The sequence below is a fragment of the Quercus robur genome, chromosome 9 (assembly GCF_932294415.1).
Source record: "Quercus robur chromosome 9, dhQueRobu3.1, whole genome shotgun sequence".
In the NCBI taxonomy this organism is placed as follows: domain Eukaryota; kingdom Viridiplantae; phylum Streptophyta; class Magnoliopsida; order Fagales; family Fagaceae; genus Quercus; species Quercus robur.
In genome coordinates, this window is record NC_065542.1 from 17407961 (window position 1) to 17421461 (window position 13501).

General features: G+C 31.3%; 1 protein-coding gene across 1 annotated transcript; it reads right to left on the bottom strand.

Moving 5' to 3' along the window:
* Nucleotides 1-1429: 1429 nt before the first annotated feature.
* Nucleotides 1430-8469, bottom strand: LOC126699105 (uncharacterized). Its single transcript, XM_050396684.1, has 7 exons — nt 8086-8469; nt 6720-6761; nt 5748-5876; nt 3848-4083; nt 2778-2814; nt 2042-2099; nt 1430-1939 (listed from the first exon to the last, which is right to left on the bottom strand). Exons 1-7 carry the CDS (start codon nt 8227-8229, stop codon nt 1863-1865), a joined length of 723 nt encoding a protein of 240 aa, XP_050252641.1. The 5' UTR covers nt 8230-8469; the 3' UTR covers nt 1430-1862.
* Between the last annotated feature and the right edge of the window lie 5032 nt (nt 8470-13501).

Genomic DNA, 13501 nt, shown 5'->3' on the forward strand with positions numbered 1-13501 from the left:
AAAAAAGGAGTTACTTCATTGACGATTATGTCACATTCTTAATGTTGGTAGATTCTTGATAAAATTACATTTTTCTTATTTTATTAAGTGTTGTATTTTTTTTTTCCCAATACAAGTGATGAATTTATCTATATCTGCTTCATTTTTAGGCCATTCAAGACAAATAGAATATGAGCTGCTTATAAGGAGTAGTAAAAACAAATTCCAACTACACATTACATTATTTATAAAATATCTTGGCTTATATAATAATTGTATGTAAAATACATTATGTTTCCTTAAAAATATACTTACAAAATTTGAAACACTTTCAAATAACAAATATAGATAGCTTAATTTAAAAAATCTAATATATTCTATCAACTATACTTTGTTAGAAAATAATCACACCATTCTAAGAAGGGTTTGAGTTTGACACTTTTAAGTCTCATCTATTATTTTCATTCTTCACTTAGCAAAACAACAAATCCTTAAGCAACTAGTTCTTTATAAATGGAGCAACAAATACATTTATGTGTGTGTAATTGATATCGGATAAAACTCAAATTATCATCAATTGATGGTGGAGAAAAATAATATAAAACGATAGAATATAAAGCAAAATATATTCCAGTTTGGATAAACAAAAACAAATATGTTATAATATTATGTTTTCTAAATAGGACAAAATTTAACTACAAAATTAGTTGTAACTTAATGTTACAACCTTACTCAATATCTTTTTATTGGAGGTGAATTTTGACAAATCTACCATTGGATTACATCTTTTTCTTATAATCTCCATGCTTGCAAAATTTCTAGAAAATTAAAGATCAATAGCTATGTCATCAATAAATTGTTTAAATTACAAGTTTTTGTAGTTTAAAATGATGCATAAAATATAAGCTTATAGATCATACAGTAAATAATATCCGATTGACACAAAATTTGATATGTGTATTAAGAGAGTAAAAAACTTGCAATTCAACGGTTGAATTTGAAAAATATGTAGCAATTCTTATTTTATTAAGGTTGTACAACCAATTCTGTAACTAAACTTTATCCTTCCAAATATGCGTGATAATATTTTATTAGGAAACAATTTTATAAATAATTATCTACCCATGCAAATTAATCTAAAGCATGTAGGATTAACACTCAAGAAATAGTTAGTTTTTTTTTTTTTTTTTTTTTTTTTTTTTTTTTTGAGAAACAAGAAATAGTTAGTTGATATTCCAATACTTGGGCAACACTAGTATAAATGTACATCAGACGAGGAGGGAGCCAGGGAGGGAGAGGGTATATAAGAGAGAGAGAGGGAGAGAGAGTTTATTAACTAGTCATGATCCACTTGTCGAGAATGAAAAGGTAAGAGAAAATTACGGGACCCTCTCCCACCTTAGGCAATTGCCTAAATTCTCACATAGCAGATCAAGCATGGACCAAGACCAAATCACAATATTACCACCTCTTATAGCATAAACTCAGCTAAAATATAAGCAATTATTACACCTGAATTGAATTATTATTCGATATATACTTAAATGTAATTTTTTTTTAATAAGTAATGAGCAAGGAACTAGTAATCTTGTGTCAGAATTGAATTATTACGTATTACAAAATCCCATGAAATTTGTTACACCACATATTACAAGGGACACACATGGCGGTATATGCTCTATAAATACATATCCCACCCTTTATGTGTTGCTCAAAAACCATCATTTATGCCTAGATTGCCTAGTAGTAAATCTCACTCTCAAATGATTCCAAGTTAATCATTTTTTCTGCCGAGAGTCAAGAAATGGTTGAATTGTGCAGCTGTATACCATATACATTCTTCTAAGTCTCAACCATTTCTGATGCAGAGACTGTAAGGGAAATTACATTGTGCTCTTTCTTTCTTGCTTTATGGCCTCATAAGATGTCATCACCTCTTTGAACTTTGCCTCAGCAGCAACTGCAACAAAACAAAGATCAATAATATTAAACCAAAAACAATCAAACAAGCCAAGGGCATTGAATTACAAGTTCAATTAAGTAATGGACAAATATATTCCACCTTTATTATTCTGGTTCTGATCTGGGTGAAACTGCTTCGCCTTCACCCTAAATGCTTTCTGCAAGGATAAGGAGGAATATTTTTACCATTGTAATTTGCAGATATGAAATCGGAACAAAAACTGATATAGGATCAGAAATGTAGATATGATGTTTCTGGCTTATGATGCTGCTGTGTCCTACAAACCGTATCATAACAGAGCGAACCAGCCAAAACTAAAAGAAATGCAATAAACAAAAACAAATAACTGTGCACATGCTTCAACTCATCTCCCTTCCCCAACAGTGACTACAATTATTTGTTTTGAAATTCAACCCTAAGATGCCCATCATTAGACTATACCTAAAGCACCTTCAAATCCAGCAAGAAATTATAAATTAATAAAAATTCAAATGGTGACTATGAATATTATCACGAGTTAACATACATACATGTCAACAAGATCACGTGAAATAACTATTTGCTGGATGATACCACTCAACCATGGCTTATAGTTCACAAGGCAGTTATAATATTTTACAGAAAAGTTATTTAAGGTCAAAGTTTCCCTACACTGTTCCCAAAGAAGAAAGAAAGTATAAAACAATAAATATCCATCCAATTAAGACCGCACCAAGTCACAAATATAATGGAAACTTGCAGTTTAAAATTATCTAAAAAACCCCTCCAAAAAACAAAGAAAACTGCTAAAGTGTTCTATCAAAGATGCCAAAGAGAATGTGTTGAATTTGAGTACCTTAATCTCAGCTTCAGTATATGGTGTTCTTCTGGACCTGTTCCAAAGAGAGATGAGAAAACAAAAAAAAAAAAAAATTTTTGTAGCTACTGATGTCAGCCAATCGCAAGAATTTATGTCCAACATATTAACTTCCCCTGATACGGATCAAACATTATTCATACGTGCATCAAATTCAAACACGAGCATCAAGAAAAATCATTTCAACTAAAAAGAATAGAAATTCAACTTTGTGCATCATCAACATTAATGTAAACTTTCTGAAATGAAACCATGACTTTAATCTACTCATACAAATTCATATGGCAATCTGTTGCCAAACACACATGCCTTGATTTACTGTAGGTTTCTTTTTATTAAATAATTTTGACCTACAAAAATAAAAAAATAAACGATTGTATCTTAGAGACACCTTTTTTTATAAGTAAAAAAACAAGATTCAGAAACTTTTATAAATCCAGACTACATGTGTACTCTGTATAGTATTATGCATCTTGATTTTTATGAATTCAGAAACTTTTATGCATACTCTGTTCAGGGACAAAGACACTACATGCGTACTTATCACATTTTTAAAACAAAATGGAGAGAATTTGAGAATTACTAGACTGTCAATAGATTTTAATATCTTTGATCTCTGACCACTACTAAGAATTAAACAACCAGTACATGTCTAGATGATCTGATAACAAAAGATACTCCAAGAGGTATATTTGGCAAGGTTGCTCGTCTGTATACAGCATGAAAGGACTACCAAAACAAGCGATAAGATGCAGTTGAAACATCATATTGTGCATAATTTAAAGCCACCTATCCCATAAATCTTCCATATAACCCCTACTTCCAGGTATCACTTATGTATTATATATATATATATATATATATCTTAAGATGTAATGTCCAGAAAAGAGTATTTCAATGACTGATAAAATTCCAATAATTCTTGTTAGGTAAAGCATCTTAATTTTGATCTGTGCTACTGTGATTAGACTTAAAAACAGCTAAAGGAAGTTGACCTTACTGCCAGTACTCATTGCGATTAAGTTTCTTGAACACACTTATCCTCTCACCTGTCAAGACCCAAAACTGAGTAATGATGGGATAATGAATAACTGGCGTTTGCTCTGGGAGTTTCCCTGTAATTGGCTTTCTGATCCCTGAAGGATGTATCAGCCTTCCAATACCAATCATCTCTCTGGAAATGTTGATGATATGCATTCGAACCATTTTCCTTCCAGCTCTCATAGCCGCTTTTGTATTTGTTCCTCTCTCTGTTGAACACACTTTGCATCCGCCTTATTCGTTCCTACAAAAAGCATAAGAATCATATACAATAATAAGATTCAAATAAAAAGATACAATTAAAACAAGCATATGTCAACAAGAGCACCAAGATAAGAGCTCATAGTTTTGACACATCCGATGCTGAAATCTAGTGCATACAAAAATGCTGCAAACAATGTCATTGTAACCAGAATCCCAACTTGAAATGATATAAACAAAATGTGGTCAACCATTAAGAGAATAAGCATTACAATACTGCCAATTCCAAGTGACAGAAACTGGTAAGTAAAACAGCATATACATACTGGTGTCAGATTTCCACAGCACTGCTGTATTTGGACTTCATGAGGTTCTTTCTCCAACAAGAAAAATTAAGGGTATTTAACAATTCCATTGCTTGGATGGAACCACCAAGGAACACAAATCATGAGTTTTCACATTAATTATGCCTATTCTTGTAAGAGAAATAAAGGCCACGTTAACTGACCATCTATTTTAAAGCAAAATCATTATACATTCCCTAATACTCGAAATACACAATATACAATCACTCTTTTAGTTTGTTTGAAACTAATACTTTTGTTTTTGATAAATTGAAACTAATACTTTTTTGATAAGTATGTTTGAAATTGATACTGGCAACCAAGATATGACTTCAATATTGGCACTAAAGAAATCAAACTTTGATCCATCATTGCGGCCCAATACTCCACTACAACCTCTTGAACAAGGTATCTAAGAAATTAAGTCGACTCCAATACATAAATTGATGAATGAAGAGGAAGTGTTTTTAATTGCCATGTTGATCTTCAACGATAAGTAATTTCACCTTTTTATGTGAACTTATTGGTTAACAATCATAACTGCTACCAATCCAAATTCTTATGTACTTCTCGGTAACTGGCTGGCTAAATCAGAACATTTTCAATTAGAAGTTAAAAGAACCCCAGACTCTTTAGTACACAATATATTCTTTACATGTCTCTATAAGAACCATTCACAAGAGGTTAAATGGGAAAACAAAATTACAGATCTCTGCATAGAGCTGTCTGATTTGATTTGCTTGATCCTATGGAATGAGTAGAGTTTGAGTTCTCCATGAGCATTTTTATCACCAGAAAATTCAAGGCTATGGGAAGAAGATAAAAGGAAACACAAAAATATGATCACCAACATAGATAGACCTTAAAAACTAAGAGAAGTACCATGCTTTCAAATCACATCATGGATGTAACAGGATTACATAAAAATGAACAGAAAAGGAGTTATTCAAAAGATAAAGGATAAAGCATAGTGTGGCAACTTAGTAAAACGGTCAAATGCATATCATTTTGATAAGTAACACTTACTCCTTCCAACTTCCCACTATATGATTTTTCAAATGCATATCATTTTGATAGGTAACTCTTACTCCCAGTATATGATTTTTCCCCAATAAAATTGTGAACAACAAACAACAAAATATTAGTTTTCAAAATATCTCTCTCTCTCTCTCTCTCTCTCTCTCTCTATATATATATATATATATAGACAATCAGAAGTTTGAGAAGTTGCCAATCTTATAAATAGAAACAATATCACATATATTAAACTAGTTAACATCTACATAGATTTATAATCACACTTTGCTTATAAAGAGCAATTTTCCAACAAAACGAAGTCACAAAAACGGTTGACAGAACTCACAACTCTTTCCATCTCTTCTTCATACTCCTCTTGCATGCGGCGATTATACCTTTTCCACGCTTCCTCCTGAAAGCTTGATCGGAAAGAACCTCCACTTGATCCTTTCCATGACGATTGTGACCTGGTCAACTTTTGTGGTGCATTTACACAAGATCAGCTTCACTAGCAAGTAATATTTTTGTTGTAGACAGGAACAAATTAAGGATACTCATTCACAATATAATCCCTCATTTTTAGGCATACAAACAAAGGTAATCTGATCCCCTAGAACTTGCAAGCATCACTCTTGTAAATAGATTAATCAAAATGATCCTTGTAGAAGTTGCATGAACGATAACAATATATTATAAGAAAAAACCACTTATGTAGCTATCAAAAAAAAAACATGTACGTACAGCAGATAGAGTGGATACTAGACCCCTAGGCCCTAGCTAGCATAGATAGACAGATTAACAATAAAACAAAGAGGTAACTGTTAAAAACGTTTTTATCATCCAAATAACCAATCTAAATATGATATGCTTCAGGAAACAGCATATCTAACTGAGAAAAAAAATTAAGGCCATTTGTCAAACTGACCCCAGAATACTTATTTGATAATATAGGTTAACTGATCTTGAATGCTGGTATAGACACATTAACTAAGAGGATGGGCTATGTCATTACCACTAAATCAACATAGAGTTAATAAATTGGAGTTCCAGTAGAACCAATGGGTGCAACTGTAACAATATAGATCCATAAATTTCCCTTTGTTTTACAAAGCCGCGGCCTCATATAAGCAGTGGGCAAAACAAGCAAGCAGGATCCTAAATGGTTGAATGACATAACATTAACCACTGACAAGGGAGAGTTCTTTGAAACGTTTTTTATTGGAGCAAGCAGATTGACAAACTGTCAGAATTGTAGACTATGAAACATAAGCAAATGCGTAGCATATATAGAAAATGTGAAACATATAATGTGTAGTACCTGAACATAAAACCAATCAACAGTCCTCCGCAGTTGACCAACCTGCCAAATCACTACAAGCGTAAAAAGCAGTATCTAACAAAATGTAAGAACACAAGAATACCAAGATGGAAAATACAATTTTTTGAATTAGTAAAAATTGTATAGCCAAAATGAGACATTTTGGTGTACACAGAGTGTACAAGAACGTCACATAAAGAATTATGAAATGAAATTCATACAATTAGGGTTTAAAAAAAAAATTATATAAAGTAGAAAAGCAAGCAGTTAAGAAATATAAAAACAAAATCCAATCATACAGCAATCTGAAAAGAACATTAAAGTGACAAAACCATATACTGCACTCCCTCAAAATCCTGACCATTGGTATCCATCCAAATAGTCCACATTGGGCACAATGGACCTCAGTCAGTACATTTTAGAACACTCCATAAAATACTTAGCACGGTAACCACTTTCTTTCTATTGTATAATCAAATATATGGTGAAGCAATAACACTTTGTTACTGGAAAATAAGATGACATTCAGCAAGGAAATACAGTGATCTTGAACCCAAAAAGAATCACAACCGATATAAAACCAGAAAAAAGAAAAAAAAAAAGAAAAAAAAAGAATGAGGTACCAATTCTAACAATCCTTAAATGTGAAACATCTGCTCCTTGTTTAAAATGTATACCAATTACAACTTGTAGCAAAAGGAAAATATATACACGGCAAAAAAAAAGGCAATATCTACTACAATTACCTAGTTTACCATTTCGAAAATACAAGTAAGCATCATCTAAACCGACAATCCAATTACACCGATTTCCCTTAAACCTTGTCTGCAACCTTGAATGTAGTGTGTTTTATACATATAGTCCAATTGGTTAGGCGATTTGGGTGCCAAAAAGCGCATTTTTAAAACACAAAATTTCGTTTCACATTAGGAAGCACGAACATAGATACAAATATGGGTACAACACAGTGACACGAGCCATTTTTGAAAAATTATAACATAAAATGGTTGGTACAACACTGGTATGACATAGATACGACACGGGTACTCTAAATGAAATGTCCGTGCTTCCTAGGTTTTACAACAGCAACTCCTCACAAATGCTCGTTTTAAACCAAAGGCAAAAGCAATTGCAAATTACAATTTAACAAGTTCTAGTACACTAGTGGCATGTTTGGACACCGAATATTAACTTTAGGAGCTGAAAAGAAAAAAAAAAAAGCTTAAGGTTTTGTATGATCCATGTAATAATATCTCATTAGCAATTAATTTAACAATTACGCACAGAAATGTTCTTAATTAGCTAAATAATGAATTAGGTTAAATACAAAAAAGAAAAGGAATTGAAATTTATAACAAAGACTCACAGCGAAAGTGGTGGCAGTGGCGCCAATTACACCGAAGAGGAAAATTCCCCAAATCTTCATGTTCTCTTCTTTATCTTTATACGGTTTGTTTGGAGACGACCACGCCTTATCCTTATCCCGCTTATTTCCATCTTCTCCACTCATTTCCTCGAAATTCAGAAAAACAAACTCGGCGATTTCCTCTCAGCTGGTAATTGAATTTGAAATCCCAAACACATGGTTTAGGGTTTATTCTTTTTTTAGTTGGATAGGATTTTTCTTTTTCTTTTTTCCACCGCCTTTGAAATTGTTTTCCTGGGAGTTAGTTGAGTTCTATGATGAAGGTTTTTTGGGAAGAGAAAAGAACAGCGGGGTAAGGTTGGAACTGAATTGCCGCAGAAGACTGCGGGCCGTTGGATACGTGTATTTAAATCACATTCTTAAGTATTTTTTTTTTTAAAGAAATGACAAACTTAGTTGCAGTCCCTTATGTCCCCTCTTTACTTTTGAGTTATTCGATTACTTAATTAAAAAATACATTTTCATTCTATAAAAAAAAATTATATAACATAATTTTAAAAGGAAAATCTAAAGAATAGCACAATACATATATATATATATATATATATATATATATATATTAATTATGTTTTTGTTAAAGTTTCAACCTATGACGTCCGCTCCTAATGATAGTTTTTTATCATTAGACCAAGACATCAATTAGTTTTTGGTGTACGTAGACGGGGATTGAACCCTTAATCTCTTATTTAACCATAAAAAACTTTACCAATTGAGCCAACTTGAACCCACTAAATATATTATGTTAAAGAGTATAATTTGTCATCTTTTTTAAAACTACATTATGCATTTTAAAAATTCGACAAAAAAAATAAAATAGGGAATAAACTGTATGGTGTATGGTACGAGTATAATATGTTTATATTTTAAAATTTCGGCTAAAAAATACAAAAACATTTGAGGGTTGTACATATAATAGGGCAAGACTTAGATAAATACGAAAACATTTGAGGGTTGTAAATATTTAGGACAAGACTTAGATAAATATTTATGTATTATTCCTTAGGTTTATTTCTTAAGATTATGTCATGTGACTTTTTTCTCAAGGGATGGAAGTATATTTTTTTAGTTAAGTAGTCACATGACAGAATTTTAAGAGGGAAACCTAAAGAACAGCACTTAAGGTATTATATATAAGTTTTGTTCAATATAATAATAGTTCTTCAATGAACACACAATTTACTACGAGCTAATAATATGTGTGATTAGTGAATTATAACTTTCACATGGATTTATTACTTTTTCTCCATCGTTGACACTCACATATTAGGGTTGTGGTGATCGTTCAGGATCGATAGGATCGTACGATTCTAACGATCCCAAACAACCTTGATTTCTTGTAATCTTTTTTAACTTAACAAAAAGCTCAGTTGGACCTAAATGAAAAATAAAATCTCAATAAATCAAAATTTTCCACTCTAATATAGAGAGAGTGTCAATTGTACCCAAATAAAAAATATCCTAATAGAGTGTCACATTTTGAGGTTTTTGGCCTCTTTAAATGATGTTTACAAATGGATGTAGTGATGTATGGTAATTATATCAATATATGTATAATTTATGTGATTATTTAACATACTGATGTGTATTTTTTGTTTTTTTCTCAAATAATGTAGGATCTTACAATCCACGATCCGATCTTACGATTTATAATCCCAGCTATCTCCCACGATCCTACGTAAGATCCCAATTTTGACAACCTTGATAAAGAGAGTAATCATCAAAAGAAATGTCATAGGTTGAAACTCTATAAATTTAAAAAAATATATATATATATCAAGGTTGTGACAAAAGTTATGATATAAAAGATGATGTGTTTATGTAAAAGTGATAAGCAGTCACTCATTTACAGTATACTGCATCATAACTATGACAAAAATTGTGGCACAAAAGAGTTGGTATAAGAAAACTTTGGGTATAATTGTTGTATTCATAGATTTTATCTTGTAACAATAGATAAATGAGATTAAAAAAAAAAAAAAACAAGAAGTGAAAGAGAGGAGAGGAAAATATATCACATTGAATGAAAGACAAATGGTTTGATCATTGATGTTAGGAACCGTGAGGCAAGACAACAACTATATAGATTATAGAGTGAATAATGTGGGTTGATTTCTATGTTTTAGACTTCTTAAATCTTTTATTGCTGTATGTAACGGCAACATGATTCGATTAAAAAATTTTCAATCCTTTAAATGGCGTTTACAAATAGGCAAATATAACATCTCTCGTAGATAACGCAAATTGAACTTTTAGTTCCAAAAATATCGTGTATGTTTCCGTACAATTGATGATAGGGAAAATGAAAAACGCGAGTTTCTATAAATCTTACATATAGGACACGTTTGGTAGACTGTAATAGGCAATATAATGTAATAATTATTCCTATGGTTTAGCTATTCAATAGTTTGGTTATATTTTTATTACGAGAAATAGTTATTCCTTATGAATAGCTATTCTTTAAAATAAAGAATAACTATTCCTCTCTAAAAGGGTTGTAATAACTATTTCTTGGTAAATGTAATAATTTCCAACACTAATATATTTCCAAATAAATAAACTTTCCATATCCACCTAACAATTATGGAAATAACAAATCATTAAAAAATAACTCATCTATCTACAATTTAAAATATATTATTTTGTAGGAAATATAATTGTATAAATGAGATATTTCCTAAAATAGATCATAAGTTTTATTTTAATATTACAACTCACAACCAAACTAATGAATAGGTTTAGTTATTCCATTACAACATATTTTATTCCTGGTAATAAAGATTACCATTCATGTTGTAATCCACATTCAGTGTACCAAACGTACCTATAGTGTGTGTTTGGATTCCAAGTCCGCGTTTCCAAGCTGCGTTTTGTTTTTTTTTTTTTTTTTTGTTTTCACGCGTTTTGGAGTATTGCGGTTACTGTTCAATGAACAGTAACCGCAAATGTTGACTTTCTGTAGTGAACAGTGCATATATGCACTGTTCACGGACCCACAAATTTCATTTTTTATCAATTTTTTCATTAAAAATGGGTCCCACAGCACTATTCACACATTTAAAAATTATTTTGCTACAGTGTTTTCAGTTTTCAGTTTTCAGTTTCAGCAAAATAAATTCTATCCAAACACACCCATAGTGTGTGTTTGTATTCAGCTTCTGCGTCCACGTTTAGCGTTTCCTGCGTTTCAGCTTTTTTTTTTTTTTTTTTTAGCCGCACTTGTTGACTTTTTGTCCGTGAACAGTGCATTTGTGCACTGTTCATGGACCCACAAATTACACTTTTCAGCAACTTTTTTATTAAAAATGGGTCCCACGATACTATTCACACATTTAAAAATTATTTTGCTACAGTGTTTTCAGTTTTCAGTTTTAGCAAAATAAGTTATATCCAAACACACCCATAAACGTGTATTATGCAAGTATGTTATGCGTAATTGTATGTTTTTAGACCCCTTAAATATAAATAGATTAACCTAGTTATTTAGTCAAGTGATTAATTTAGGTAAATTATGCAGATCTAAATTAACACTGATAAATCATATCATTGAAACAGTGCGGAAAATAAATAATACAAAAATATAATAACCTAGAAAAACCAAACCGGTAAAAAACCTAAGGAGGATTTAACTTAGCTATCCTCAAGATAAAACAAATCCACTATTAAAGAATTGAATTTTACACAATAGAGACTTAGACCACTAACATCTTATTACTACCTCGAGTAGGAAACTTACTACCTCGACTACGTGATAGCTCTGAGTCCACGGACTACTTTTTTCTTGGATTCACAGCAACCACAAGTACTCCCACTTGTGTTTCTCTTTAAACTCTTTGTTTAGCAATTGAAATGATCACCAAGCTTTCGACATCAATCTTAAGATTGGAAACCCTAAGTATGTATGAAGGCAAACATATCTAGATTTCACAAGAGATTCATACACATCATAAAACAACCACTTAAAAACGTGGTTAGAGTTTTTCCTTTTATACTTAAGGCAAAACATAAAACTCTACACGTCAAACGGGCTTGGCCTGAGTTGGAAAATTCTGCAGAAAAACAATCTGCACGAGCTTCGATCAATCGAGTCTAATTCTCGATCAATCGAGCTAGGAAGATTTACACAATAAATCTTGCAATACACTCGATTCCAACTTTACACATAAACATTCTTTGAGCAAATTTAAAATAAGACTAAACATTTTGATCATGGTTTGCCAACATTACAAAATGAAGTTCTAATACATTTAAACCTAAAATCTTAGAACCCAACAGTAATAACTAACTACAATTGCACATAAGCATTATACTTGATATTTACTCGATTATTGATTATTGTTATCTTACTTCACATGCAGTGCAAGATGACAATATAACATGCCTCATTGGTTGATGTGACACGTATATTTTTTGTAATTAATAATACATTTTATTAGGATAAATAGAAGAGGATGCATCACAAAGTCCATAGGCGGAGCTATGGCCTCCCTTGGCTTTTGAAAATTTCCATTAATCTTCTTTCACATTTGGTAATAAATCTAAAAATTATACAAAAATGTATTCACTGGTCCCTATGAGAAAATTTCCTGACTTTGCCACTAACCAAGTCCTTCATGAGAGAGCAAAGCAGAGCATGAAAGTGATGAGATGAGGATGTTTCCCACTTGATTGCAACAAAAAGGCCTAGTTAATAATAGATGGAAAATGTTTCTCTCAAAACTAGTTTGAATAGAAACCTTTCAAACTCCTCTCATATCTTTATATTGGATGTGAATTTAAAAAATTGTATGTTCTTATTATACCTTATGTGCTTGTAATTTTTTTTTTTTTAAAGATGAAAGATCAATAGCTATGTTATCATCAAAATATTTAAATTTTAAGTTTTTTTTTTTATCTAAAATTATGCATAAAAAATAATTTTATTGGATTGAATAGTAAATAGTATCCAATTTGAAAAAAATTTGACATGTATGATAGGAACATAAAGAATATGTAATTAATCCAACGGTTATATTTTCAAAATTTAGATATAATAAAATATATATCAGGAGTTTGAAGTTTTTGAAAAAAAACATTTCCTAATAAGCAAGTGAGGTTGTTGGTCTCAAAACATGAGCTGTACTCTAAAAATAAAAGGGCTGTAAAAGCAAGTAAAACATCCACAATAATCGGAGTTATTGACCAATATGGAAGGTGAAAGAACAAAAAAAAAATCACATTGTCAAGAGCATCACAATTGAATCACATGGAGCAATTTTGTCGACTCAACATCAATCGGCTTCGTTGATGGTCCAAGCCACTATAATACACAATGGCAAAGAGAGAGACCTCACAAGATTTAGTGGTGACAGAGTGAAGC